This window comes from Suricata suricatta, chromosome 7 (assembly GCF_006229205.1).
Source record: "Suricata suricatta isolate VVHF042 chromosome 7, meerkat_22Aug2017_6uvM2_HiC, whole genome shotgun sequence".
Classification (NCBI taxonomy): domain Eukaryota; kingdom Metazoa; phylum Chordata; class Mammalia; order Carnivora; family Herpestidae; genus Suricata; species Suricata suricatta.
The window spans coordinates 86,533,620-86,561,351 of record NC_043706.1 but is presented as its reverse complement, the minus strand read 5'-3'; the positions used below and the strand labels follow the sequence as shown (position 1 = coordinate 86,561,351).

The window sequence follows — 27,732 nt, the reverse complement described above, 5'->3', positions numbered from 1 at the left end:
CTGCCAATATGTTGACTCAGTTCTAAGACACTGCCAAGAATAGCTTGGGCAGCCAGTCCGTTGTCCAGGCCCAGAATAAACCAGTAGAAGACCCAACGATTTTGCAATAAGAGTTTGGAGCAGGTGGCACCTCCTGTATCCATCTAATTTGTGCCCATCTAATCTGCCACTTCTAGGCGAAAACTCAGAGTGTGAGGTAGAGCATGGGTAAAAGGATGGAAGTCATTCTGGCTCATGCCTGAAGTCCATCATGCAGGAATATCCCCATTAAAATTAATGTTACTGGCCTTCGAGAACCAGGATTTACCCAGTGAGCTAGAGCTCTTTCCATATTGTTTGTGCCAGTTGGGATATTCTTGATCGTTTACAGCTAAATATGCCATGACATAAAGGGCTTAAGTCTTTCTTCTGTGTTTATTACCTGTTTAAAATCTTCAGTGCAATGGAAATGCCTGCAAGCTTTTAGGACTTTACCTTTGGACTGACAAAAGGATGTGGATCGTGGATTTCATGGTTGGGGAACAGCTCTCTCCATATGGAGCCCTATAGGAGACTCCTTATAGAATTACACTGGAGAAAGCCCAGCCTCCGGTCCAGAGCGCTGATTCCCGTCCAGCTGCACATCACCCTGACAGCTAACGAGATGTCCTCTATGGTTCCTCTTCTGTGAGAAAAATGAGTGAGCCAGATCCCAGGAACATTTTTGTAACTGTGGGGGGTGGATTAAGAGAAGGCCTATGACGTTTCAAACCATACTTGAGGCACATTTAAAAACTTCCCATATTTCTATTTCATGAAAAATATCAGGGAGCTTACAGGTATGAAAGATTTCTCCCCAGAATATCCTTTGAGCTAAAAATAACTAAAATGTGAATTCAAGTTAAAAGAAAAATCACAATAAATTATAGTTATAAGTGGAGCAAATCATAAAAATAATGAGAGAAAATCTTGTGAACACATTTTTAAACATTGATTTTTGAGAAGTAACAATTTATACGGTTTTCTAAATGAAGGAAGAATGGGCTAAAATATTTAAAATTGCTAATAATTGAATTTTGAGTCAGTATTTGCTTCCTAATTGTTTATGGTGTCATTGGAAATATTTATTGCTCAGTTCTTCTAGTCAGACCATCCTTGACTCTGGGGTGTGACTCAATTGATAAATATTTTTTAAATGCATTCTCTACTTTCTCTTGAGGAAATTTGTTAAGCTTAACTCTTAATATGTGATTAATCTGGGTGTCATAAAAAAATCATGAAGATTCTTTTCCAATGCTAAAAATGCTAAGCATTTTTCTAATGCTACTTGTGTACAAATTATGTTATACTTAGCCTTTCTTATTGTGTAGTCAGTACAGAATTCTTATTGTTGACTAATAAGACAACCAACTAGAAAAGGTAGAGCAAGAAATTTCTACCTACCACTAGTAGGAATGCAGGAATGTAGAAAATAATGTCTACTTAACATCCTCTTTGCAGTTAGTTATGACTTCTAGGTGGCAGGGTTTTTCAAGTTAGAAATGGACTCTATTATTTCACTGCTGTTCTGTTGCATTATCACAGGCACGTGTTTTCAGTCAGCTTCTCAGATTAGCAAAATAACCTGCATAATTGTAGTTTTAAAATGCATTTGATTTTGATGTTAGTTTTACTCTTACCCTTGTGTTTATCTTTGAGAAAACCGCCAGCAGTCTCCAATTTGTGCAAGCCAAAGTCGTTCTTTATAGTAAACACAACTCCTGTTTGAGGGAAGCATCCCCAGCAGTGGGGGTTCCTTTAATGGACATGCTGTATTACTTTAATCTAACCCTTTTACCATCTGTTCTTCCCATAACAGTGAATGAAAAAAAGAACATATTTTATGTTTCAGGGTTACATTAGTAAAAAAGTAAGATAAAAGTGATTTAAAAGCATGCATATGTTCTTAGTACAATGCAGTCTGCATCTGTGATGTTTTTTCTCATGGTTCAGACACAAATCAAGAGGAAAGCTATTCATGCCTGATAGAGTGAAAGTTTTTTATAGCAAACAGGACTTTACCATAAGAGGGTCTCTCTCTATATTTTACAGCTAAAAATGATAAAAACCTCTATGATCTGCCAGAATAAAAATAGATAACTGTACCATCTATTGGAACATCTGGCATCTTTTGTGAGTTGGGTCATTGCTGCCACATCCAGATGAATGTGGAGCACCTGTTTGGAACATCCTGTTGAGGCAGGAATGAATCTCATGACTGTTAAAGAAGACTGTGGGTGTGATTGTGGTGGAAGAATGTCTCTGTGATCAGAGAGCATCACCCAAGGGTGTGTGGAGATAGTTTACTGTAGAGTTTGAGGAAAGCCTCCTTTGTGAAAACATGCTTGGGGCCCTGGGCATCCATTCCTGCTTAGAGGGTAAGACACTGTTGTCTTGGAATCTAAATACACACGTCTAGATGAGTCTGGGGAACTGGAAGGAGCAAGGGCTCTGGAATTTTATCTCTCCTCTTAAACTTCATAGTCATGTGACTTTGGGCAAATATATATATATATATTTTTATATTATATATATATTAGCTTCATTTGCTGCAGCTATAAAAGAATCAATACTACTTTTTTTAGTTTATTTATTTTGAGAGACAGAGAGAAAGAGAGTGAGAGCGAGAGAGCGAGAGAGAGAGAGAGAAAGAATGAGGTAGAGGTGGAAAGAGGAGAGAAAGAATCCCAAACCCAGGCTCTGCGCTGACAGTGCGGGCTCGAATTCATGAACCATGAGATCCTGACCTGAGTTGAAATCAAGAGTCAGATCCTTAACTGACTGAGCCACCCAGGCACCCCTGGATTAATACTACTGTTAAGATGTTAGCATTTAATAGGATAATGTCTGTGGGATCTCAGCATAGTGACTAGCACATAGCAAGTATTTAGTAATGGTAGCTGTCATTGTTATGGGTATTAGTTAGCATATGCCAGTCACATAATCAGTTGCCTCTTAATTAGTCATAGTTCATTTCACCTTCCTAAGCAACTACAGTATTAAAAGAGAGCATAATGGCTGTCTTCTTTGAACTCTTAAACTATATTGTTTTTCTTTCTATTCAGGCCTGTGCCATTTTCTAACTTGTATGATGTTCTGTGCACTATATATGTTCTATTCTCTACTCTAAAGGTGGAGCTGGATTTCTGATATCATCATCCATACTGCTTTGCAAATAGTAGGCCCTCAATAAACATAGAATGAATCGCAGGATGAATTATTGCAAAAAGTTCCCATTGGATGCATATTAAGCCCTAGCTGATGGCTTAGACCTTTAACCAGATGAGGTATCAGCCTCTTCTGGAAGGGATGATTCTTTCATGAGCTGAATCCTGGAGCAGAGCTGGGGGATGTGGATGTCATTTGACATCCATTTCTGGCAGTGATCCAAGCTCTTTGGCTGCCAGCTTTAGCCCATCTTTGGTGGGTGGCATTTGGCTTCATGTTCCGTGACAATGAGGGCATCTTTCATCTGATTCATTATTAACTTTGCCAACATCAATGCTCATTTTGAAAATTAAATTTTAGATAAGATATAGGGCTACATTAAGGTGCAGAGTATTCAGAATTATGACAAATTTTCTAAAAAAAAAAAGCAAAACGGAGATTTCAGTAAAATTAACCAAAAATTAACTTTCAGTGAAGTTTCATTTGTTTGATGTAACCTAATTAAAATAGGGAATTAAGTCATTCACCTTCTTAGCATTAAATGTAGGAAAAAGTGCCATTACCTTTTCCAAGGAAGAATAGCAGATGTTCTATAGCTCCTAAAGCATTACTCTGTTTTACTTGAAGATCGTGTAGACACCAACAATCACTGGAAGAATCTTGCTTGCATGTATCCTACTCCATCACCATCCCATTATCTCTCTACCCTTAAACACAACTTTGGGCTTTTAATCAAAGGTTAAGCAACAAGAACCAGTAGTGCTGGGGTGTCTGGGTGCTCAGTTGGCTGAGCCATTGAGTGTCCCACTTTTGGTTTTGGCTCAGGTCATGATCTTGTGGCTCATGAGATCCAGGCCCACACTGGACTGTGTGCTGATAGCACAGAGTCTGCTTAGGATTCTCTCTCTCTCTCTCTCTCTCTCTCTCTCTTTCTTTCTCTACCCTTCCCCCACTTGTGCTCTGTCACTCTCAAAAAAATAAACTAAAAAGAAACAAAAATAACCAGTAATGAGGTGCCTGGGTGGCTCAGTCAGTTAACCGTCCAATCTTGATTTTGGTTCAGGTCATGATCTCGCACATCTTGGGATTAAGCTTTGTGTTGGACTCTGTGCTGACAGCATGGAGCCTGCTTGGGATTCTCTTTCTCCTCTTTCTTTGGCCCTCCCCCCACTTGCACTCTTTCTCTCATAAATAAATAAACTTAAAAAAAACCAGTGGTACCAAAATGCACCTCAGCTTTGAAAGTCAGAGTATTTGGAAGAAAAGGCTCTAGTGTTAAGGTAACTGGCCAATAGTCTCATTTCTTTTTTGCATTTGGGAGGTTGATTTCTTTATCTTTTAACATATATATTTTATCTCTTACATAACTGTAGGGTGGGACTGAAAAATATGACCTCTAGATAATACAGTCTTGGGGAAAAATTGTTTTTATAAGATGGTGATGTGATAATCATTCCTGTTTTCCCAAGTGAAAGTTATTAATTAAAGACATTTACATGATACATATATATCTATAACATGTTTGCCTTTTAAGAGTGCTTTGATATATATTATTTGGTCCTTGTTGCAATCTCATAATGTAGATAGTCTGTTCCTATTCTGCAGATGGGAAAATCAAGACCCAAGGAGAGTGACCTTTTGTACAGGTCACACAGTAGTGCATAGGTGTACTGCTACATAGTCACAGGATACTAGATCAGGGTCCTCCCATATCTGTGTCCAATGTTGTTTCTACTGCACTTCATAGTTGATAAATTTAAATTACATTTTTATGCCCAAAATATTAATAATCAGTAATAAGAAAGATGTTTATAAAATTAAGTTACAGCATATTGGGGCAAGTTTCCATGTCTTCAGAAAAAAAAAATTCATTTAATGGTTTTGTCTCTATTTTAGAAATAAGGCATCAGTGTACTATATAGAACTTTTTATTTTAAAATATTTATTTTGAAATAATTTCATACATAAGGAAAAGTTACAAGACTAGGAATTGTTTCTGTATTCTACATCTAGGCTCACCAGTACTTAACATTTTGCCTTTTTGCTCTCTCTTTTCTTCTCTAACTTCCCTCATTATGTATTTCTTTTCTGAATCCCTTCATAGTAGGTTCCATATATAATGCCTCTTTTAACGTGTATTGTTTGGCATAGTGATTCTTTAGAAGTGGGAAATTGCAGTTTTTGTTAGATTTGCCAAATTCCCCTCCTTAGAAGTTGTACCTGTCTCCGTTCTCGCCAGCAATGCGTGGAAAGCCTGCTTTCCCACACTCTGCCAGGCAACGTTTGGTCCAGCCTCTGAAGTTTTGCTGATCTGATGGCTGAGAAGTGGGATCTCACTGCTGGTTTTTTGTTTGTTGGTTTTTTAAATGTTTGTTTGTTTGTTTGTTTTGTGAGAGAGAGTGCGTGACGGAGGGGCAGAGAGAGAGGGAAAGAGAATCCCAAGCAGTTTCTGCACGGACAGCAGTGAGTCTGTCCTGAGGCTCAGTCCTCAAACCGTGAGATCATGGCCTGAGGTAAAACCAGGAGTTGGATGCTTAACTGACTGAGCCACCCAGGTGCCCTTTCAGTGCTGTTTCAATTTGCATTTATTTTATTAAGTTAACTATATTTTCATATGTCTAAGAGTTATTTTTTGTGAATAGTCTGTTTATATCTTTTGATCATTTTTCATTGTGCCTTCTTTTCTCTTTCTAGCTTTTGAATTGAGAAATTGAATTTATTTTGATTCTCTCATTTTTATTAATTTAAATGTTGAAAGCTGTGTATCCCATAAATCCAGATATGTAATATCTTCACTATCTTTTCCCCAGAAATCCTGTAGTTTATTTTTGTATTTGCCTATTTCCCTCAAGTTATTGAATAGTTTTTTTCTCTTAGGTGAAAGAACTTTATGAAAATTATTTTTTATTCATTGTTTTCAGTGTTATTTGTAATATTTATACTTTGTGAAAGTAACTGAGACTCTCTTTGTGACCTACTATTTGGTCAATTTTGATGATTAGTCATGTACACTAAGGTTTATTCTTTATTATCAGTGTGTAAAGTTCAATAGATAGCCCTAAAAGTTAACTGATTGGTTTTTTTGAATCTTTAAGTCTTTAAAAAAAAATCTACTTATCCTATACTGAGAGTGGGTTCTTAGTCTCCTATTTCTCCTTGTATCTTCTATAGTTGTTTTCTTTACATAGGTGGTATTGCTGTCCTAATTGATGCATAGACAGAAAGACATAAAAAATGGTTTTAAGCAAGACAGTGGTGTGATTCGATAAGAGTTTCAGAAAGGTCTCTGAGGTAGCTGGGTTTTGGGACTACCCAATGCTCACCCACACTGGGGGTTCCTGGAGTTCATTTGTTTTTCCTATGTCAGAAAGACAGAAAGCAGAATGGTGGTTTCTGGGGACTCCAGGGAGGGGAGAATAGGGAGTTACTGTTTAATGGGCATGGAGTTTCAGTTTCGCAGGAGAAAGAGTTCTGGAGATGGATGGTGCTAAGGGTTGCACAGGAATATGAATGTGCTCACTGTCACCGGAATGTACACTTAAAATTGGTAAGATTGAGAATTTTATGTGCACTTTACCACAGTTAGAAATAATTTAAAAGAAGGAAGAGCACAATAATAATTAAAAAGGACCAGAAAGTGGTAAAAATAGTGCTCTAGACATTTATATATAAGTTTTTATATGAATATAATTTTCATTTATCTGGGAAAATGTGCAGGGAAAATGTGCAGGGTTGCATACGGTAGTTGTATCTTCAGTATTTTTTTTTAAAAGAAACAGCCACACCATTTTCCAGAGTAGCTGTATCATTTAACATTCTCACCAGCAATCTTTGGGTGATCGAATTTTCCTGTCTTTGTCAGCATTTGCTGTTGTCACTGTTTTGAAGTTTAGCCAGTCTAATAGGTATATAGTGATATTTCATTGTAGTTTTAACTTGTATCTCCCTAATAGCTAATGATATTGAACATCTTTTCATGTGATTATTTATCACCTGTATATGTATTTGGTGAATGTCTCTTCTTGTCTTCTGCCTATGTGGTTTTTTTTTTTTATTGTTGAGTTTTGGGAGTTCTTTATAGATTCTGGGTTCTAGTCCTTTGTTGGATTTGTGGTTTTGAAATATTTTCACCCAGTTTACATCTTTATCCTCTTAACAGAGTCTTTTGCAGAGCAAAAGTTTTTAATTTTGATCAAGTCCAATTTTTCTTCAATGCTTTGTGTATTTTGTATTAAGTCTAAGAAATCTTTACCTAGCCCCAGATCTTAAAGATTTTCCTCTTTGTTGTTGCTATTTTCTAATAGTTTTACACTTTTAATTTTTATATTTAAGTCTATGATTAATTTGAGCTAATTTTTATATAAGGTATGAGACTTAGGTTGAGTTTTATTTTATTTTTGCCTATAGATGTCCAATTACTTCAGTGCTGTTTGTTGCAAAATTTGTGTTTCCCTTGTTTTATTGTTTTTGCACCTTCATAAAAACTCAGCTGGGCATATTTGTATGCATTCCTTTCTGAATTCTGTTTTATTGATCTGTACATGTATTTCTCCAGCAATACTGCACCGTTATGATAACTGTTGCTATGTAGTAAGTCTCGAAGTTGGGTAGACTAGTTCTCTCCCTCACGTTACTCTTCTTTCTCAAATTGTTCTAACAATTCTAGTTCTTTTGCCTTCTACATAAACCCTAGGCATGTATTGAATTTTCTGTCTTCTTTCAGTCACTTTCTCTGACCTTTTAATTTGCTCTATCCAATTTTTGTTTCCTTACATGTTTTCCAGCTTTCTTCAATTTCCCTCATTAAATTTTTATTCACATCTATTCTCCTTTTCACAACTTGTAACTTATTCTTCACTTATCCAATTATTTTGAGTTTGGTCAGTTTTAATGGCATTTTTTTCCTGTTTTGTTGTTGTTTTGGGGTGGAGTTTTTGTATCCATTTCTTAGTTTCAAATTTTCTGATTCCAGGTATGTGTATGCAGTCGTGTGCATTGTGTGTGCTTGTTGAATGTACTTATTTCAGTTTGGTGTGTTGTCTTACAACTTTCCCTTATGGCATAATTGGTTATTTGATGAGAATTTTTACCTGCTCAGATTGTATTTCCATTTCATGTTTTTTCCCTACAGGAGTTTTATAGGGAGTTTAATTTTTCCCCCTACTTCTTAGTATTTTGTGAGTTGGGTTACTATTTAAAAAACACCCTGTCTTGTCAGTTTTGTCAAATACAGTTGTGTAAATAGATGATGATGGTGGTGGAGAGGGTACAGAGGAAAGATGGGATTCACCTGTTACTGTTCTTCTTTCCTGTTTTCTGGACCCATAATTTCCTCCCCTTCCTCCTTTCCTTTCACTGCTATCTCTTTTATGGACACAACCCATTCTCAATTTATATTCTTCTCTTATGAAAATGATACTTGTTTGGGCTGCTACCTTAGATTTTGCTTGATTTTGAGCCCCTTTCCTGTGGCCAGTGCTGTGAACTACCAGATACTGACCTCTGTTCTTATTTTGCCACTTCCTTGCGGAGTACGTTTTCCTTCTGCAGATGACTTTGTCTGTTTTCCCAATGTCCTAAACTGCTCTCTCTCTCCTTCTCTTGGAGTCTCTCACACCTGCCCTTACCCCATTCTCTGCACCTGCAGGTTCATAGAAGCTGCTGTTTAACTCTTTATTCTTATTTTTTATAAATAGTTTGAAGTTTAGCATACTCTCTGCCTCCTAGTAATGCCAATAGGATGGGTCACAGGTGATTCAATTTGTGCTGTTTGTTGACTGCATACGTTCTGGGGGTAGGAGGTATGAAGAGGTACATATTCAAATCGTTGCCATCACACTCATTCATACTCAGAAGCCTCTAGAATATAATCATTTATTGACAAAAGTCATCATGTAGTCCTTATAAAACTTGTGCCACAAGGAGATACTTAGGGTAAAATTGACATAATAGTAAAATAAAACTTACATAACAACTTTCTTTTTATAACCATGACAATGAAAATTCTTGGACTTGGATTATAGATCTTAATAATTTATCTTCTTTCAATAAGTGAAATATATGGACAGGCATAGGAATCCTGTATCTTAACAGTAGAAAAGATACCAAATAATGATTGTATCATATAGAATTTTAAAGCTGAAAGAAAAGTTAGCATCTAATCTAATATAATGTTGTCGTTCTACAGGTGAGGCTACGAAAGAGAATTCCCTCCAGGTTACTCTGAGAGTGACTAGCAGGGCTGGAACTGGATCCAGGTTCTCTTGGCTCCCTGTCCCTATTTCCTCTTCCATTAAATGGCCCCTATTCTGCTTTGGTCCTTGGTAGGTTAAGTATCATCATGACCCTTTTCCTGTTGTGACAGAAGAAATTAAATTGCTTACCTGAGATTGTACATGTAGGAAGCAGCAGAAGTAGGTGTGAGCATAGACAAGGAGCCTTCTTGCCTTCTTATGCAGCGTTCACTGATGGTACAGCATGTTCTGCATGTATTGGCGGCCTTCCTTTCTTTCTGTCCTCTCTCTTTCTCCTAAGACTTGATGAACACCTGAAAATTTTCACATCAATTTATGAGTCTGTAGTGTTCCCCACAGAGTTTACACCTAGCACAATTCATTTTAACAGGGTAATTGTGGCTCAGAGGTTTGATGGCGCACACAGGTGCGAGGATACAGGTCTTGGAAAACAAAGATTTGCAGCTGGGCTTTTCCTCTGTGCCTCTGAAGCAGGTTGAGATCTTGGGTCTAACTCAACCACCCAACTTTCGCCTGCTTCATGGGCAGTGCACTTGCTGTCATCGTTTCCTGACTATTGACAAGAGGCTTAGCCATCAAATTCTCTCTGGGTGCTCTTGAAATATGTACCTCATGTATGCCAGGGTTGCCTTGTGTTGAATTTTCTTTGTGAGTGAAGGACAGAATGTTCTTCTCTGCTACGCCAATAGCACTTTCCCATATACACTCAGGGAAAGCTTTTTCTCCTCTCAACAAGGCTCAAAAGTCTTGACTGAAGTACTTCAGAAATAGACCTGGTTTATACTTTTATCAAAACAAGCAGAGTCTAGGCAATTCCTGGCTTGGGAGAACACTGATGATCTGAAATTTTCCTAGGCAAGGGCACAAATGGTGTTACCAAAGGGCGAATGTCTAGCACTCTCATCCCCCCTCGATTAGGAGAGGCGTGCCAACCCTCACTTGCCAAAAGTGAAGGTGGTGTCTTACAGAAAGAGAGGCTACATTCCGGGGGAGAAAAAGCTGATGGCAGGTGGAGGCATGATGTTGTGAAACGGCACTCAGGATCCCTTATTGTGCTTGTCTTATGGTTCTGCAGGGAAGGAAGTTGCATTGACTGTTTTTTTCCCTTGGTGGAATATGCTGATGGTCCATGTGTACATTTGTAAAATAATTAAAATAATAATTAGATATGGTAATAGAAAAATCTTGAGCTTAGAAATTGTGTGGAACTCTTTCCTGACCTTGCTATGTTACTAGGATTCTTTGGGTTTCCCCCAGGGAGACCTCTGCACCTCATCTCTCTGGCTCTAAGAGTCCCTAGGCAGAACTGCCTGAATCTCCTAGGCTCCCCTACAGCACCACACATCCATCCCTCTTCCTTCTGGGGTAAGAAATAAAATGTAAATGGACTCATCTTTTAGTTCCTGAGACTGCATTTTGGTTCCTGCCAGTTTTTTGGAAATCTAACATTGGGTCCTTTTTTCTCTCCTCTCTTCCCTGACAGTGTTTTCTTTCAAGTGTAAAATCATACACTTTGGAGCACAGGCTCTGAGACCAGACAGACTGTGGGGTGGCCACCATCTTCTTAAAACCCTCAGTGGGGGGCACCTGGGTGGCTCAGTCGGTTAAGAGTCTGACTTTGGCTCAGGTCATGATCTCACAGTTTGTGAGTTCAAGCCCTGCATTAGGCTCTGTGGTGACAGCTCCGAGCCCGGAGCTTGCATTGGATTCTGTGTCTCCTCTCTCTGCCCCTTCCTGACTTGTGCTCTGTCTCTATCTCTCAAAAATAAACAAATGTAAAAAAAAAAAAAACCCAACCCTCAGTGATGCAGTTTCCCCAGTGATGAAATGGAGATATGTTACTGTCCAGGAGGTTGTGAGCATTCCATGATCTGATGTATGTACTATGATTAGTGATTGCCAGACATACTGTAAGTTCTCAATAAATGACACCTGTTACAAACTTGGCAGGTAATCTCTAAATGGCACCTAGATTTGTGTTTGGCATTGGGTAAGCAAAAGCTAGTAGAAATTATATTACTATTTAGTGGCTCATGAGGAACTTCAAATTGAGCATGCCTCCTAGAGAGGTCTGCCACACCGTTTATGTTTTCTTTCAGCACCAGATCACACACTCTGGCAACAGGTGAGCGGCAGGATTCCAGCACAGTATGGCCTCTGGCTGTTTTGCCCTCGTGATCCTATACATATTTGAAATTTTACTTTAGGAAGCAAGAAACACATCCTAGTGAAAAGGCTCAGTCTATATATGGATAAGTCTTTTTAAAAGTTATATTTGCAATTGAATTAGTTAGGCCTTTATTAACTATCCTATTGTGTATCCAGCATGACCCTCAGAGCATTAATTCTACGTGAAGAGTGAAGAGGAGGCAGCACTCTGGGCCTTAAACTTTATTTTTGTTTTGTCTTTTAATTGAGAAAAAAACTCTGAACAGTAAATTGAAATAGAATAGAGAACTTTCTTCGACTGCCCCTTTGGCAATCCCATTTGGGTAGAGATGGAGAGCTTGGGCTTCAGTCTTGACCGCCACCTGCCAACCTGAGGCCTGAACAAATCATTTTCTCTTTGGGCCTTAGTTTCATTATTTATGCAATGGGTTACTAATTTCTTCATGAAAGGGTTAATAGAAGAACGAGGTGAAGTCACTCACTTCGGGCAGTGTATGGAATTTAGTTCCTCCATGTTTGTTTGTTTGTTTGTTTTATCTCCTCCTTTCAGCACCCAAAAGGATTTTCTTTTGAGCACTGTGGCTGATTAAGTGACTCCAAGTCAGAGGTGCCCAGCATGGTGCTAGAGTGTATAGAGCTTAATCTGCTGCCTTACTCTTTTATTGCAGAGTAAAAAGACCATTTTTTTTTGAAATGAACTTTCCTCACTCTTTTTGTTTCAGTATTCAGGATTTCACACGGAAAGGTCTGAATCTGATCACGACAGCCAGTGGGGCGGAAGTCCCCTGACAGACACAGCCTCTCCGCAGCTCCTGGACCCCACGGAGAGGCCAGGCTCCCAGCACGACGGGTCGTGCGCCTATAGACAATTCTCTGACCGCAGCTCTCTCTGCTATGGCTTTGCACTCGACCATTCCAGGCTGGTGGAGGAGAGGCATTTCCACACCCAGGCCTGCGAGGGAGGCCGGTGTGAGGCAGGCAGGTACTTCCTGGGAACGCAGCAGGCCGGGAGGGAGCCCTGGTGGGGCTCTCGCGCAGCCTTGCCCCTGACCAAGTCCTCCCCAGAAAGCAGAGAAGCCTATGAAAACAGCATGCCTCACATCGCTTCAGTCCACAGGATCCACGGTAAGGGTAGTGGAAATGACTCCTGAGCTGGCAGCGTTGAGCCCCTGGGCAGGTTTCTAACATTCTAGGTTTGACACTGGGGCGACTTGCCCAATGGTCTTCTTTGAAATTACATGCCAGAAACTCACACTATGGGGATTTTACAAGCCTGATCCACTCTTTTTAAGTGTATTAGTTTTGATAATGTTTGCCAAATGCATTTATTTTTGACAGGTTAGTAAAAATGATTTCCATTTTAAATATCATAGAAAGTGTAGAAATTAAATTAAGGTCAATTGTTGAGTCAGTCTGTTGAACTTGTAGTGTGTATGCATTTACATTTCTTGTGTATTATACTTTCTGTATTCTGATGCTTCAAATGTGGACCTCTGTAGTTTTGGGGCTCATGGAGTCATGCCTCTCAATGGGGGCACACTGTTGGGGAGGCCAGGCTTTGGTTTATGGCCTATCACTCACTTCACAGGTGATTTCACCTTCCTGGCCCTCTAGGCATTAAATACTGGGAACTCCATTATTAGGACAACCCATTGGTTCCTGTGAATAAAAGATGAAGTGATATACAGAACCCATGGAAATGACAGCTTTGGGAGCACACAGATGTGGGCCCTGTGGTTGAAGTCGTTAGTGGCAGTAATGCTCTTCTTTGTTCATTTCAAAGTTAAGTGGCGAAGAAAAGCCTCTGTCCATTTCAAGTGTGGGTCCAGGCAGGTCTCTAACACCCTCCCTATTTCATGACAAGTCAGTAACATTTAGATTGACCTCATAGGATGATGGTCTTCAGGATGAGAAATGTGCTGGACGATGTTGTACTCAGACATAGTCTCCTGTCAGATACCACCCAGGCACCGACTCTCTTCTACGAAAGATTTTAATTTGTTTCTGTTGTTGCTTTTTTTTTTCCGGCTCTTGCTTTGAGTATCTCTAGTATGGTAGACGGGTAATGGAAACCCAGGGCAAAGGGCAATTGCTTGCCAAAGAATGGAGTGAAGTGAAAATCCTGGCTTAACCTACATGGTCTGGAAGAAAATATTAGAAATAAAATAAGAAGAAAAAGGAAAAGGAAAGCAATGAATAGTGTGATCCAGGGCTTCTCTGCTGCATTAAGCAGTTTATAGCTTTCGTATGCCCCTTCCTGGTTTTTTCCTTTCTTTTATATTGACTTCAGACTGCTTTCAGAATAATGGAGTTTATGGAATATACTTTGGATGCACTGTTCCTCTATATTAGATCTCTCTCCTTGATTCAGAACAGATTGTTATTAACATTAAAACTTTGTTTGTTTGTTTACTATTTTTAAAAGATTTATTTCTTTAAATTCAAATTAGTTAACATGCAGTGTGGTTCGGGTGTCAGGAGTGGAGGCCAATGATTCATTACTCACACATCACACACGGTGCTCCTCCCAACAAGGGCCCTTCGTAACGCCTGTTTAGCCCATCCCCCACCAACCCCCACCAACTATCCTCAGTTTGTACTCTGCATTTAAGTCCCTTATGGTTTGTCTCTCTCTCTCTGTTTTTATCTTATTTTTCCTTCCTTTTCCTATGTCCTGTTTTGTTTCTTAAATTCCACATGAGTGAAATCATATGATATTTGTCTTTCTCTGATTTATTTCACTTAGCACTTATTTTTCACCTTATTTCAGAAACAATCTAATATACCAGGGTTATTGTATGAGTATATGTGAAGCTGAGATTTATACCTCTAGATTTGAGAAAAAATATTTGTATTTTTGATTGGGACAAGATATATATATATATATATGTATATATATATGTGTGTATATATATGTATATATCCATGCATACACATATGAATATATACATTTAACCCTCAAGTAGTTTTAAAGCTAGCAATAGAGCTTTATTGTAGCTCTATTTATGACACACTTAATAATTTTAACATTTTAGATAATTTATTTGGAACTGGAAAAGTAGTCCAGTCCATATCATTGTCTTCTTCAAATCCAATGGAAAACATTTTCTATGTATCAGTTTAACATAACATTTCTTTGGAAAATAACATAAGCTAAATGCTATGCATTTTCTTTTATTATTTACAGTCAGGCAGGTCCAATGATATGCACACATAGAGAAGTAGAAACACATTACCATTTTGCTAATTGTCATCCACAACCCATGAACAAGGTTTACCTTTTAAAAAAACATGTGATAAACTTCGTCTGCACTTAAAAGCCACTGAAAACTATGAATGCCAGTGCAATAGATTGATGGTTTGTCATGTGAGCCTGTGTCTGTTTCAAATATTGGTGCATATATTTAAAATGAAAGATAAAGGTTTCTTTTAATAGGAAAAAGAAAATACATTTACGTTTTGGGTGCTGAATTTTGAGACCACTTACCTTTCACTTTTTCTAATTTCTAGGGCGAGGTCACTGGGATGAAGATAGTGTGGTCAGTTCTCCAGACCCCGGGTCTGCCAGCGAATCAGGTGACCGATACCGCACTGAGCAGTATCAAAGTAGCCCACATGAACCTAGCAAAATTGAAACTCTGATAAGAGCCACCCAGCAGATGATTAAAGAAGAAGAGAACAGATTGCAGCTAAGGAAAGCCCCCCCAGACCAACTGGCTTCCATTAACGGAGCTGGGAAAAAACACTCGCTCTGTTTTGCAAACTACCAACAGCCTCCGCCATCAGGAGAAGTCTGCCATGGCCCGGCTCTTGCCAACACTTCACCATGTGACCACATCCAGCAGAGAGAGGGAAAGATGCTGAGCCCCCACGAAAATGACTATGACAACAGTCCCACCGCACTGTCTCGAATAAGTAGTCCCAATTCGGATCGCATTTCAAAATCCAGTTTGATCCTAGCTAAAGACTATCTACATTCGGATATGTCTCCACATCAGACCGCGGGAGACCATCCCGCCATCTCTCCAAACTGCTTTGGTTCTCACCGGCAGTATTTCGATAAGCATGCTTACACATTAACTGGATATGCCCTGGAGCACTTATATGACACTGAAACCATTAGAAACTATTCCTTGGGCTGTAATGGCTCACACTTTGATGTAACCTCCCATCTAAGGATGCAGCCAGATCCAGCACAAGGACACAAGGGAACATCTGTTATAATAACCAATGGAAGCTGATGTTTTTCTAAACTATTTTGTTCTTTAAGGATCTCTGAAACATATTTATAGTTTAATGCCCCATTACTAGCATTCACTATGCCACAGATGGTTAGAGAGGATAATTTAAGTTACTGGGTATTTGACACGTGTTCCTGTGAAATCAAAGCAAAGAGCACTCACGTTCAGGGTTACACACAGATAAGGGAGCTAAAGTGTATACATAAATTGCCCCTCTAATTATATGGGAACCAGAATAGAGAAATTTTAAATTGAAAAGTACTCTTGTAGATTAAGTGAGCATATAGACCACATGAAACACAGGTGGAGGACAACAGTGCATCGTGATGATCCAGTAAACCTCATACACACAAACCAACCACTATCCACAAACTGCTGTGTACGTACACTTTACATGCAGCAATATAGACTATATACCTTAAATACAGCCCAAATGGGTAAGTTTTCTTAACCTTAACACATTATGTGTGTTAAAGAATGTTTCCTTCCTAAAATAACTGAGAAAGAGAGATACATCTTGTAAACCGTTTCTTCATTGTGGTTTCAACCAGTCAGCTCATTTGGTTCAGGCATAAATTAGGGAAATGTTCTGGATATGGTGTAAGAATGAGTTTCCACCTGGTATCCATTACAAGTAATCATGAAGTGGTGATTTTTCACCTTACTTTTGAGCTAGACAAGGAACAGGATCACACTGACCTAGCAGTAAGGGCTTTTGAAGTAAAAGCACCGAGATCTTGGGACAAACTTCAAAACCTAGGGTGCCCAATTAGAGGTAGTTTACTAAAGATGGAAAGGCCAGAGGAGCGAGGAATGAAATGATATCTCAACACAACAATTTAAGGCTCAGAATATATAATCATCATATTTGGGGCTTATAAAACCGACCAAATAAAAACCTCAAACAATTCACCAAGAAAAAAAGGCCAATCAGTACAAAAAATAAGGGAAGCCAGTGAAGTGCTACATGGCAGCAGTAAAAGTGCTTGAAAAACATTTCAAAGCACAAATGTGCAAATGTGACAACGAGCGGAAATCCTCAGGAAAGAGCCTCAGATAACAGCTTGGGCTGGTAGACAAGTGGTTAAAAGCACAAGAGTGTACTTCAATGGATGGAACATGCAAGGCACTCATTTTCCTTATTGTTTGTAAATGGCGAAAACAATAACCTTGGTGTTAAGTTCATGTGATATAGTAGAAAGACCAGCAGACTAGAACACAAGACCTCTGGGTTCTAGCTCCGAACCTGCCTGTAACTTATGTGGGGAATATCGATGCCCGGGCCCTAGTTTCTTTGTCTGTATGGCCATTCTGGTGTTCCACGGTTTTGTGGTTCACTGGTGCAGCAGAACTGTCCGTGTGTACCAGCTCACTCTGTGCTGTTGGTTGTCAAGACTGATCACTCTGGCTCTTCTGCTCTCATACAGAGGTCTGGCTGCTCTGTAACTTCAGCAGGCAAATGGCCTTTTAAGCACGGGTAGTTATGGTCAACTTTCTGGTTCAACCAAAATGTAGATGGTAGAAACTGATGAGGGAGTAGAAAAAAAAAGATTTATTTAATGCAGTCTTCTCTAGTAAGCAGAGCAAAGTGACACAAGTGATTAGAGAAGTTTCATAGGGGGTATTTCCTAGGCATCCCATGTCTGAAACTCTTGCCATATGCAAGGAGGGGAATGTATAGTTAACCAGTTGAGCCACCCAGGCGGCCCCTAGGAGGGGAGTGTATTGGAAGAAATTGACTTATAATTTTGAAGACAGAACATGATGTTGACAGAACATAACTCAGGGAGTAGTATTCTATTTTCATCATTTAATACAGTTTTTTGGCAGTTTATGGGTAGGTGACAATCTGAATGATGATAATCGGAGAGATGAAGACCGGGATGTTTGGATAGGAGCAAAGAGTCCACATGAAATTAAGTAAGTATTTCTTGGATATGACATAGCAACATTTGGGTTCTAAATGGAAAATGTTTCTCAGAAGTGAGAAAGTTAGTGGTTATCATATACACTTTAAAAAAAACTTCAAAGAACAATAAAAATGAGATTTTGAACCATAGGAGCAAAAGTGTTCAGTGATTTTGAGACAAATATTTATGAAAAACTCCTGGAATACTTAAAATAGACTTTTGATCAATTTGAAACATGAAGTAGGAATGCTAATGTTTTTGGAGAATTCTGTAGAGGGGTCAATGGTTCAAAGACACAGATATCTGAAGAAAATGGCATATTTTGGAAAGGAAATCTATAGAGATGGGTTTTACTAATGGATATGCATTCTACCAAAAATGTCAGAGACAGATGCTATAAAATAAATAGAACCTTAAGAATCAAGGAAAATGGACTGATATGAAAGAAAAGAATGTCATTAAAGAGATTTCATTGAAATTTTAAAATGACATAGTTAAATGATGAAAAATAAGTAATGAACGTTACAGATGGGGGTAATCAGAAGGAATAATGCTCTTTAAAATGATATGAACAATATTTTTAAGTGAAGAGACAATTAACTAAATTAGATCTTAATTAAAAATTTTGGTAGGCTGACCCAGTTTTAAACACAAACCATTTACTTAATTTACGTGTCAATAATGTTATAGTAGCAGAGTTATTACATTACATATAATGCCTTACAGGCCTACAGGATTATGTAGCTTACATTTTTTGCAATGTGGCATAATTATTACAAAATGACCTCAAAATAAGATGGGACAGATTATGACAAAGTACCTTTTTAATGTACACAAAAATGTGTTGAAATTATTTATAATCTACATTATCTTGTTCTGTCCAGGAACATATTTCCTTATAATGAAGATGTCATCTGTGTCTTCTTAAGATATGGGTTGTAGAATACATATGTTCCCAATAACTTAAAGTTAAATTGGCTTTAGTTTTAATCCTTGATTTCCATAACTTTGCTAAATGTTGAGAATCATGATACTAGATTAAAATAGAGAAATCTGACTTTTATATCACCTGGGGGATTCATAAAAATGTGCTATATCCAATTATTAGTATAATATGTAGCAATTCCATTAGAGGAAACAGAGTTCCTGCTTTCTAGCAGTAGTAAGAATATCTTTTATTGCCCATTTTATGTACGTGTCATACCTAATTTAAACATTTGGATGACCAAAGAAATAAATATTTTCCCAATGTTCCTTGAGAAAATTCCATTAAAACCTTTGAGAATATACAGATGTGATGTATTATTTTTAGATGCATGATATTAACATCATAATCACTACAGGTCAGACATTTAGGTGTGCTTCAGTTTCACAAGTCTTGTGACATACTATGCTGAATATAATGGTCTAGCTTTTCTAAGCTGTAATTGCCTGATCTAGTATAATATGACACAGTGCTGATGTGACATTCAAATGAGACAGGATGCAATAAATGATTTGCCTTCAGTGTTTATACAGAAAACCCACTTATTCTCTCGATTATATTTTATAGGGCTAGAATACTTCCATCGGGTACTATTCTTAATTCTCTGTACACCCTGCTGCACATGCTGCCTTTGGGCAGAGAATCCCACTTAAAATTAGCTTTAATGGGATCATCCAGAAAAGGATAATATACTCCATCTTGTTCTCTTTTTAAAATGAGGGATAAGGATCTATTGCATAAAAGGTCATTTGGAAAATATGCATAGCTATTTTAAAATAAAATGAAAGGCTTTTTACCCCTGAAGACCTAGACCAAATAAGTTTGATAGAAGATACTACAACTAAAGAGACATTCTGAATACAGATACGTTATTTTATAGCTCTTTCTCTTTCAAGAGTAAGACATTACTAAGACAGTCAGTGCAATTCTATTAGTACTAGTAGCATTTGGAAATGACAGAGTGAACTCTGATATTTGGAAAATTGAGGATTTGGCTATTTGGGGGGTCACTTACTTTGCCCAGTGGACTAGCTTACACTTTAATATACTTTTTTTGATTTAAAAAGTTTGAATGTTCAGATTTGGTTCCCCAGTTCAACTCAAACCATAATAGATATACATTCTATTTTATGAATGACTTAACAAAAAATGTAAATCCTATGGCTCTCCAAATAAGTGATCCAACTTTAATGTAAATGTCAGTTTTTGTGAATAGGAATTTGACTCTAAGGCAGCAAAATCTATTGGTTAGTTCTTATTGGGACATGCATTGTGGATAAAAATTATCATTCTAAACTTTAAGTGAACAACAGAACAACTATGGACACATGTAAAGGGTATCTTACGTAGGAAATACTCTTGGAGGAAATGTCCATGTGGTGCTCATTTCTTGTGCATAAAAGTTGTACGGGTAGTGCTCAACTCAAAAGGTGATACCGTGCTCGTGTCCAAATAGGGGTTTGTTCAGAGAGCCTTCTCTAGGACTGTGTGCAGAAAGGCTGTAAGTGTGTGCGTGTGTGTGCGTGTGTGTGTGTGTGTGTGTGTGTACCATACACACACAATTATAAATGAAGTAACACGATCCTGTTCTGCTGTGCTCCTTAAAAACTGATGGTTCACACAAGAAATCCTAATAATTTCAAACCAAACACCTATAATTTTATTTATTGCAATTTTGTTGCATGTGACTTTGGTTTCATACACCTATATAGTGGAGAGTTTGTCCTAATTTGCTGATCTGGAACACATTTAATCGCATTTGAATTTATACCCAACAACCCTGATGTGTTTACATTTCAAAAGAAATGAAATTGGCGTGGAAAAAGTTTTAGAAGTACTGTAACTTTTCTCCATTTTTTTTCCAAAGGGAAGTATTTCGAAAAAATGAAATGTATGAGTAGGCGCTTCAAAAAGAGAAAATATTTTATGTTTGTTTTTTGACTGACATGCTATAAAAAGGATTATATTTGTGAAAGAAGATACTGATTGCCGATATTTCAAATACCATCTTGCAATGTATAGTTTTTAGTGACATCGTAGTATAAATCTGTAATTTGAACTTTTACTTTGGAATGTAAAGTAGAAAATATTAGCTATGTCAATGATATCCTGCAAAGTGTCCCCATTTATAATTATTTATATTGTAAATAGCTTTCTGAAGTTAATTCGAAGTTAATGTGCATAAAATGTATTTATTATGTGAGGAATTTTTTTGGTTTAAAATATAGTTACCAATATGCAGTTTGAGTCTGGATTATTCATTACACTATGAGTCCACAGGATAAAACAGACTGTTAACTAGAATACCAGAGCTGTACAGAAATAAGAACCATTTGAGCACTAGATTCTGTTGAAACAGGTAACACACACATAAACACACACGTTAAGGAACCTAATAATAGAAGCTTACATATATTCACACTAACTATTAAGTGATAGATCTGATTTTCATTAGATACTAGAAAATGATTTCTCAATTTAGAACATCTTAAGAAGGACTTCTTTGGTCTCCAATTTGTTAAAATAAAACAAGAGATTTAACAGTACAGATTACTTTTTTTATGTTTATTTTTGAGAGAGTAGATAGAGTGCAAGCAAGGGAGGGACAGAGAGAGAGAGAGATGCACACAGAATCTGAGGCAGGCTCCAGCCTCTGAGCTGTCAGCACAGAGCCTGATGTAGGGCTTGAACCCATGGATTGAAAGATTATGACCTGAGCTGAAGTCAGATGCTAAACCGACTGAGCCCCCCAGGTATTCCAAAAAGTACAGATTACATTTTTAATGTTCAAGGAAAAGGAAAACCCAAATATGAGATTTTTTTAGTTTGCTGTCGTTTGGAAACATATAAAAAACACATCTTGAATAACTTTGATTTTGGAATCCAAAGTATTTTTTAAATCTACAATTAGAATTTAGGTCACACAGAAATAGATTTCCAGGTAGTTCATAGCACCCGACTTGTTTTTTTTTTCTTTCAGGGATTTTTTATATACTTTGATGTATTCTAGAAATTGTCAACCATTAGCCAATTTGACAAACTTGCACAGTATATTTTTAATTTAATACAAATGTTGTTTGTATTTCATAAAACTTGCTTGACAAAGTTGCCCCAAATATCATCACCATTAATATTATAGCATTTCTAAGATATTTTCCAACATGATTTTGTAAATAATTGTTTTAGTGCTTTTGTTTCTGCAAGTAAAATTGCCTTCACCTATTTCATGCCTCACAATAACAGCACTCTGAATTTAATCTATATTTATGGGATACCTAGGATATGCCTCAAATGGCATAGACACCAAGAATCTTCCTCATTGTAGGGCCTTATAGGAAAGCAAGTACAGAGGCTTCTTGATTTTCCTTTGTGCTTTGAAAGTGTAAATTCTTTACATAATCATAAAAATGGCAAGCATTTATTGAATCACCATGTAACAGGTACTGAACCAAGACTCCCTGAAGTCTGAATAGAGGCCATCACTGAAGGACATAGCAATATGCTTCACTTCATTAATGAGGAGAGCGAGACTCAGAGTGGTCAAGCAACTCAGTGACACAGCCAATAAGTGGTGGAGATGAAATCTGAACCCAGGAAGGTATACTCCAGAACTTTACCTTACTTCATTCTGCTTTCCTTATGTAATTAAAACATAAGTGAAAGGAAACATGGCCTAAACGGCAGTTGCATAAAACAGATCACTCATTTCAGTCAAGGGTGGGTCCAGGAGCCCTGTGTATGGTCTTCGGGCCGGGATGCTTTTTCTCCATTATTCCACTGACACGAGAAGAGAAGACTGGCCTGAGGGAGACAGAGGCCAAGTCCGCTACCCCCTTATGTCATATTTGGCTTCCTGCCATATGAACGTTCTAATGTTTCTTTTATATGAACGTGATACCAAGAAAAGTCTAGGGCACAATTAATTACAGGTAAAGTATCTTACAGATTCCCTACTACATTTCCCTGAAAATGTGTTGAGGCTTTTTCAATAAAGTACAAGTGGCTTAAATAGTAATTAAAACTATACATTCAAAAACTATATATTTTTCCCCAACATTTTCAGGATATGCACCAAAATAAAGTGTTACTTTTTCATAATTGTCATTAAATACTCTGTCTTATTTCATGAAAAACTTTCCTTCCTCTTTGCATGATGACCTAAGCCCACACCACCAAGAACAGATGCGTCAGTATTGCATGTATTATTTAAGGGCCTGGTTTCGAGGGTACTTTGCGGGTAGAGCTCACCGCTTACTGGGTTGCTTCCACTAGCACATTGTGTGTTTTCCTCATTTGAAGGAAACTGCTCAAAAGGGATCTGACAGGAAGGTTGCCCCTCAGAACACAGATGATTCCTGTAACAAGTCTGAGCACCAGCGCGAACCTGGTGGGATCAGTCTGTCTCTGGCTGCCTTGGTGATCGTGGTAACTCCTGGGTGCCAGAAACCCAGCAGCCTCTTTGACCATCCCTGGCCCTTGGCCTCTGCCTCATAATGTCCGGAAAGTGGATCCTTTGTAGCACTTCTTGGCCTTTTCATAATTATGCTTTATAACTTAACATGTGCTGTATTTACCGATGGAATTAGATCCAGGGTGGGGAGAAATGTAAAACAGCCCCTGCTTTGGGAGTTTGTAAATAATCTTTGCTTTGGTCAGCTTCCCCCAGGCCAGGCTCCTGTGTGGGGAGTAATTCCATATGGGAACCTTACTTGAGTGCCATCTAAGCAAACCTTAAAGGAAATCTTGGCAGTATCTCCTGAGCCATAAGGAAATCATTCTCAGCTTCTGGTGAGGATTTTCGGATAGCTTTGTGTGGTATATATATATTTTTAAAAAGCAGAACCCAAAGAGTCTTTTTATGGATAAAGTTTTCAGAGTTCACGTGGGAACGTATAATTGGGATCTAACGTGAGAAGGATCATCCGGACGATAATTGGGTCTCGTTATTCAGTGCATTTCTACATTTCTAATTTCAGCTCTTGTGTTAGTCACACGCCCCATTAGTTAGGCTAGACAGGCTTATCTATGGTGTCACGCTAAACCTTTTAATTTAAAAGGTCAGAGACATGTCTTTAATAAACATTTGCAATTCTGTTATATAATTAAAGTTTAGCAATAGCAAAGAAGTTTTTTTCAGGGCGGTGAAGAAGTGGAGAAACTAGGAAATTTTTACATCACTTAAAAATATCTTTCAGTTGGGGCGCCTGGGAGGCTCAGTCGGTTGAGCGTCCAATTTTGGCTCAGGTCATGAACTCACAGTTTGTGAGTTTGAGCCCTGCATCGGACTCTGTGCTGACAGCTCAGAGCCTGGAGCCTGCTTTGGATTCTGTGTCTCCCTCTCTCTCTCTGCTTCTCCTCCACTCACACTATATCTCTCTCTCTCCCTCTTTCTCTCTCAAAAATAAACAGTAAAAATAATCTTTCAGTCACCTGTATACTTTGCTTCAATACCTACATCTGCTATATAATTAGCTGTGATATTTTTTTCTGCATAAAATTAAAATGTATAGAAGGTGTCGTTTAATGTAAGGCATAGAATGTTATATTTCTGAAATTTATTTTTCTCTCACGACACTGATGCAGTTCCACTTAATGTTTTCAAAAGGAAATAAGATGTCTGAAAAATTCTAACACTCTTTCATATTCCTTTTGGTTAGTTTATGGCCAGGTCTCCTTCTTTTGAGACTTTATGGCATACCGCACTGCTCCGAATTTTTACTTTTTAAAAAATGTTTATTTATTATTGAGAGAGAGAGAACGAGCAAGGAAGGGGCAGAGAGAGGGAGACACAGAACCTGAAGCAGGCTCCAGGCTCTGAGCTGTCAGCACAGAGCCTGATGCGGGGTTCGAACCCATAAACTGTGAGATCATGGCCTGAGCCAAAGTCGGATGCTTAACCAACTAAGCCACCCAGGCGCCCCATGAGTTTTTACTTTTGTCTCCAGCTTCTCATCTCACAGACATGTTATTTTGCTTCAGTGACCATTTCTGAATGAGCACTTAACTTTTTTTAAAGTTCATTTATTTATTTTGAGAGAGAGAGAGAGAGAGAGAGAGAGAGAGAGCAAGTAGTGTAGGGGCAGAGAGAGAGAGAGGGAGAGAGAGAATCCCAAGCAGGCTCTGCACTGTCAGCACAGAACCCGATGTGGGGCTTGAACTCACAAACCAGGAGGTCATGACCAGAGCTGAAATCAAGATTTGGACACAACCAACTGAGCCACCGGGTGCCTCTCTAAATAAGGACTTTAAATATATACATATCTAATATAAAATGTATTCATATTTATACATATAGCCATCATATCACTAGCATACCTACAAAAATGAACAATAATTTCTTATGTGACACTTTTTAAAAAGAAGAGATGGAGATCAGGCATGAAGTTTTGTCCTTATGTCTTAGGTCTTGATGCCTCTCTGGACCCTTCTTTCAACCCATCCACAGGTCTCTTCAAATACTTACCCTTCTCTCCTTTTTTTCCTTTTTGGCTCTTCCCACCTCCTTCCCTGGATTTCTACATATACTAGTATTCTTTTGCACATATTTAGGTATATAAACACACGCGCGCACACACACACACACACACACACACACGCACACACACTCCCAGATGAGCCCCCCTCCTGCTCAGCTGCTCTTGGCTCACCTCTCACAGCTTCTGTTTTAAATCCAGAGAGCAACCTGAATCCTCCTCTGAGTTGAAGACCCAGGGGTCCGGGGTCCTTGCTTTCCCGAAATATCTCAATTTCTCATCCCCACATCTCAAAATATATCTGTATCTTCGCAATTTTCTGCCTGCTTATCCTGTGAACCAGGAGACTTTGCTCTGTCAAATGAAGGTGTTACATTAAGGCTTCGTGTCCCAAAAGCTGATGAGCATTTGAAGAAGCAATGCCGGTGGAGCCCCTGGCACGTTGCAAGTGCTCAGTAGATGTTGGCTCTGAGAAGGCCACTTTCCACTTCCCCTCATTCATCATCCAGTCAGCGTGCACTTTATACCTTGCATGTGCCTCCAGGTATGACATTCAGCCAGCCACTGGCAACACAGACAAAGCACATGTAGAGGTTCACGGTTGGAGTGTAGTGAGGGAGAGTCCCAGAGCCCTTCCCCTCCTCCACTTCCCTCAGGGCTCCTCCTTCCACGGAAGCCTGCTTCTGTGGCCTTTGCTGACTGATCCTCAGCTCAGTCCCCTCTCACCTCCGAACTCTCTTTATTCCGAACTTCCCATGTTGGTGTTCTTAGCCAACTTGGCAGGTACTCCCTCACATTCTCTGGCTCTTTGATTAGCAGCAAAGATTCTCAATGCAGGGACTGTTCCTTATCCTTGTGTTACTGACCTCCAGCCCCATCCCCAGAACTGTGTCCCATGCATCGTAGAAACATGGTAAATATGCATCAGAAGAGTGAATGAATGCTCCCTCAGAGATGATGATGATGTAGTTCAGGTTATTTCACTTTTTCTCCAGTATTATTACCTATTTATTTATTTGGGGAGTGCATGTGTGCACATGCACAGGCAGGTGCAGCAGGGCAGAGAGAGAGGGAGGGAGAAAATCCCAAGCAGGGTCCAAGCTGTTGGTGCAGAGCCCAACCCAGGGCTCGAACCCAGGGCTCGTGAGATCATGACATGAGCGCAAACAAGAGTCAGCGTCTTCACCTGCTGAGCCATCCAGTCGCCCCTCTACAGTCTGTATTATTAAACTTCCTGTGGCTTCTGCTACCAAGGTAAAACTCTGGACCCTGTAGACATCGTTAGAGTTGCTTCATGTTTTTCTTTTCTTTGGGCAAGAGGGTTTGCAATTTGCTTTCAACCTTCTGCGCTTGAGACTTGAACAGCTTCACCAATGTTCCTATGAGTTTTTCCTATGACTTGTATGCTAAAGGAGATGATACACATGTGACACTTTGTGTCCGTTCCTGGCTTAAGGCTACCATGAGCACCTTTGTGTCCCACTTCTCCCCACCCCCTCACCCCAACCTACTTTTCCCCCTAATTTGCCACTAGGCCTCTTTCTGTATTTCTGATGCGTATAAGATATTACATGACACAGATCCATTTTAAAAAACACTTTTCTCAGATCTTACCCTGTCATTGTATGAGATACCACAACACTGTGACTCCCTTCTTCTTCTCAAAATCCCTTTCTTCTCCCTCCAATTTCCCTCCTCCTTTTCTCTATAATGTATCTTCCACACTGTTGGCAGGGTCTTCAACAGATTATATATCATTTATCTGCCTAGAAAGCTCTTTTGTGTCCCTATTACATCTGAATGAAATTTAAATTCCTTAGTTTGTCATACTAGGTGCTTCCCAACTGAGCCACAAAGTACCTCCTCAGTCATTTCTCCATCTGGCCCCCCAGACACACTAGGTTTCTGTTGCACTGAGTTTTACCTCTTCCTGGAATGTGCCATGACTTTCAGGCCCCTAGGCCTTGGAAAGAGCTGTTCTCTGGACCACTTTATAGCCAATCTTTATTGGGAAAATTCCTCTTCACCCTTCAGGGCATTGAGTTCTCCTGTGATGCCTGAAGCCTGACTCCCCTTTGGGGAAGTTTTACACTTCCTTTCTGGGCTCATGCAGCGCTTGGTTCATATTTGTGTTACAATATTTATAGAACATACTGTGAGTTATGGAATATTTCTTGAATTATGAAAACAACAGACTAGTTAAAAATTGACATAAAACAGAAATGTGTACAGTAATAAAGAGAATACAGACAATTTTGCAAACTCTGTTTTTTATTTAACAATGTATTATCGGTGCCCTTCAATGTTAGTTTCTATGTCTCTTCTAGTCTCTTTAATGGACATATAATATTTTATAGTATAGATGTGCCATGGTTTATTTATTCTCTTTTAGATAGAGATCTACTTCTGTCCAAGTTTATTTATTATTTTTATATTATGTATATAAATATATATATATGTGTGTGTGTGTATATATATATATGTAATAAACATCTCTGCAAATAGATCCTTTTG

The 27,732-nt window shown here is 38.6% G+C and overlaps 1 protein-coding gene across 1 annotated transcript in view; it reads left to right on the top strand.

Annotated features, from left to right (window-relative positions):
• Positions 1-15,878, top strand: part of SIM1 (SIM bHLH transcription factor 1) — a 64,065-nt gene extending 48,187 nt beyond the window's left edge. Inside the window, exons 10-11 of the mRNA XM_029944824.1 lie at positions 12,332-12,734; positions 15,120-15,878. Of these exons, the coding sequence (XP_029800684.1) occupies positions 12,332-12,734; positions 15,120-15,850 (1,134 nt within the window). The 3' untranslated portion in view covers positions 15,851-15,878. The remainder of the gene's footprint in view (positions 1-12,331; positions 12,735-15,119) is intronic.
• Positions 15,879-27,732: the final 11,854 nt, after the last annotated feature.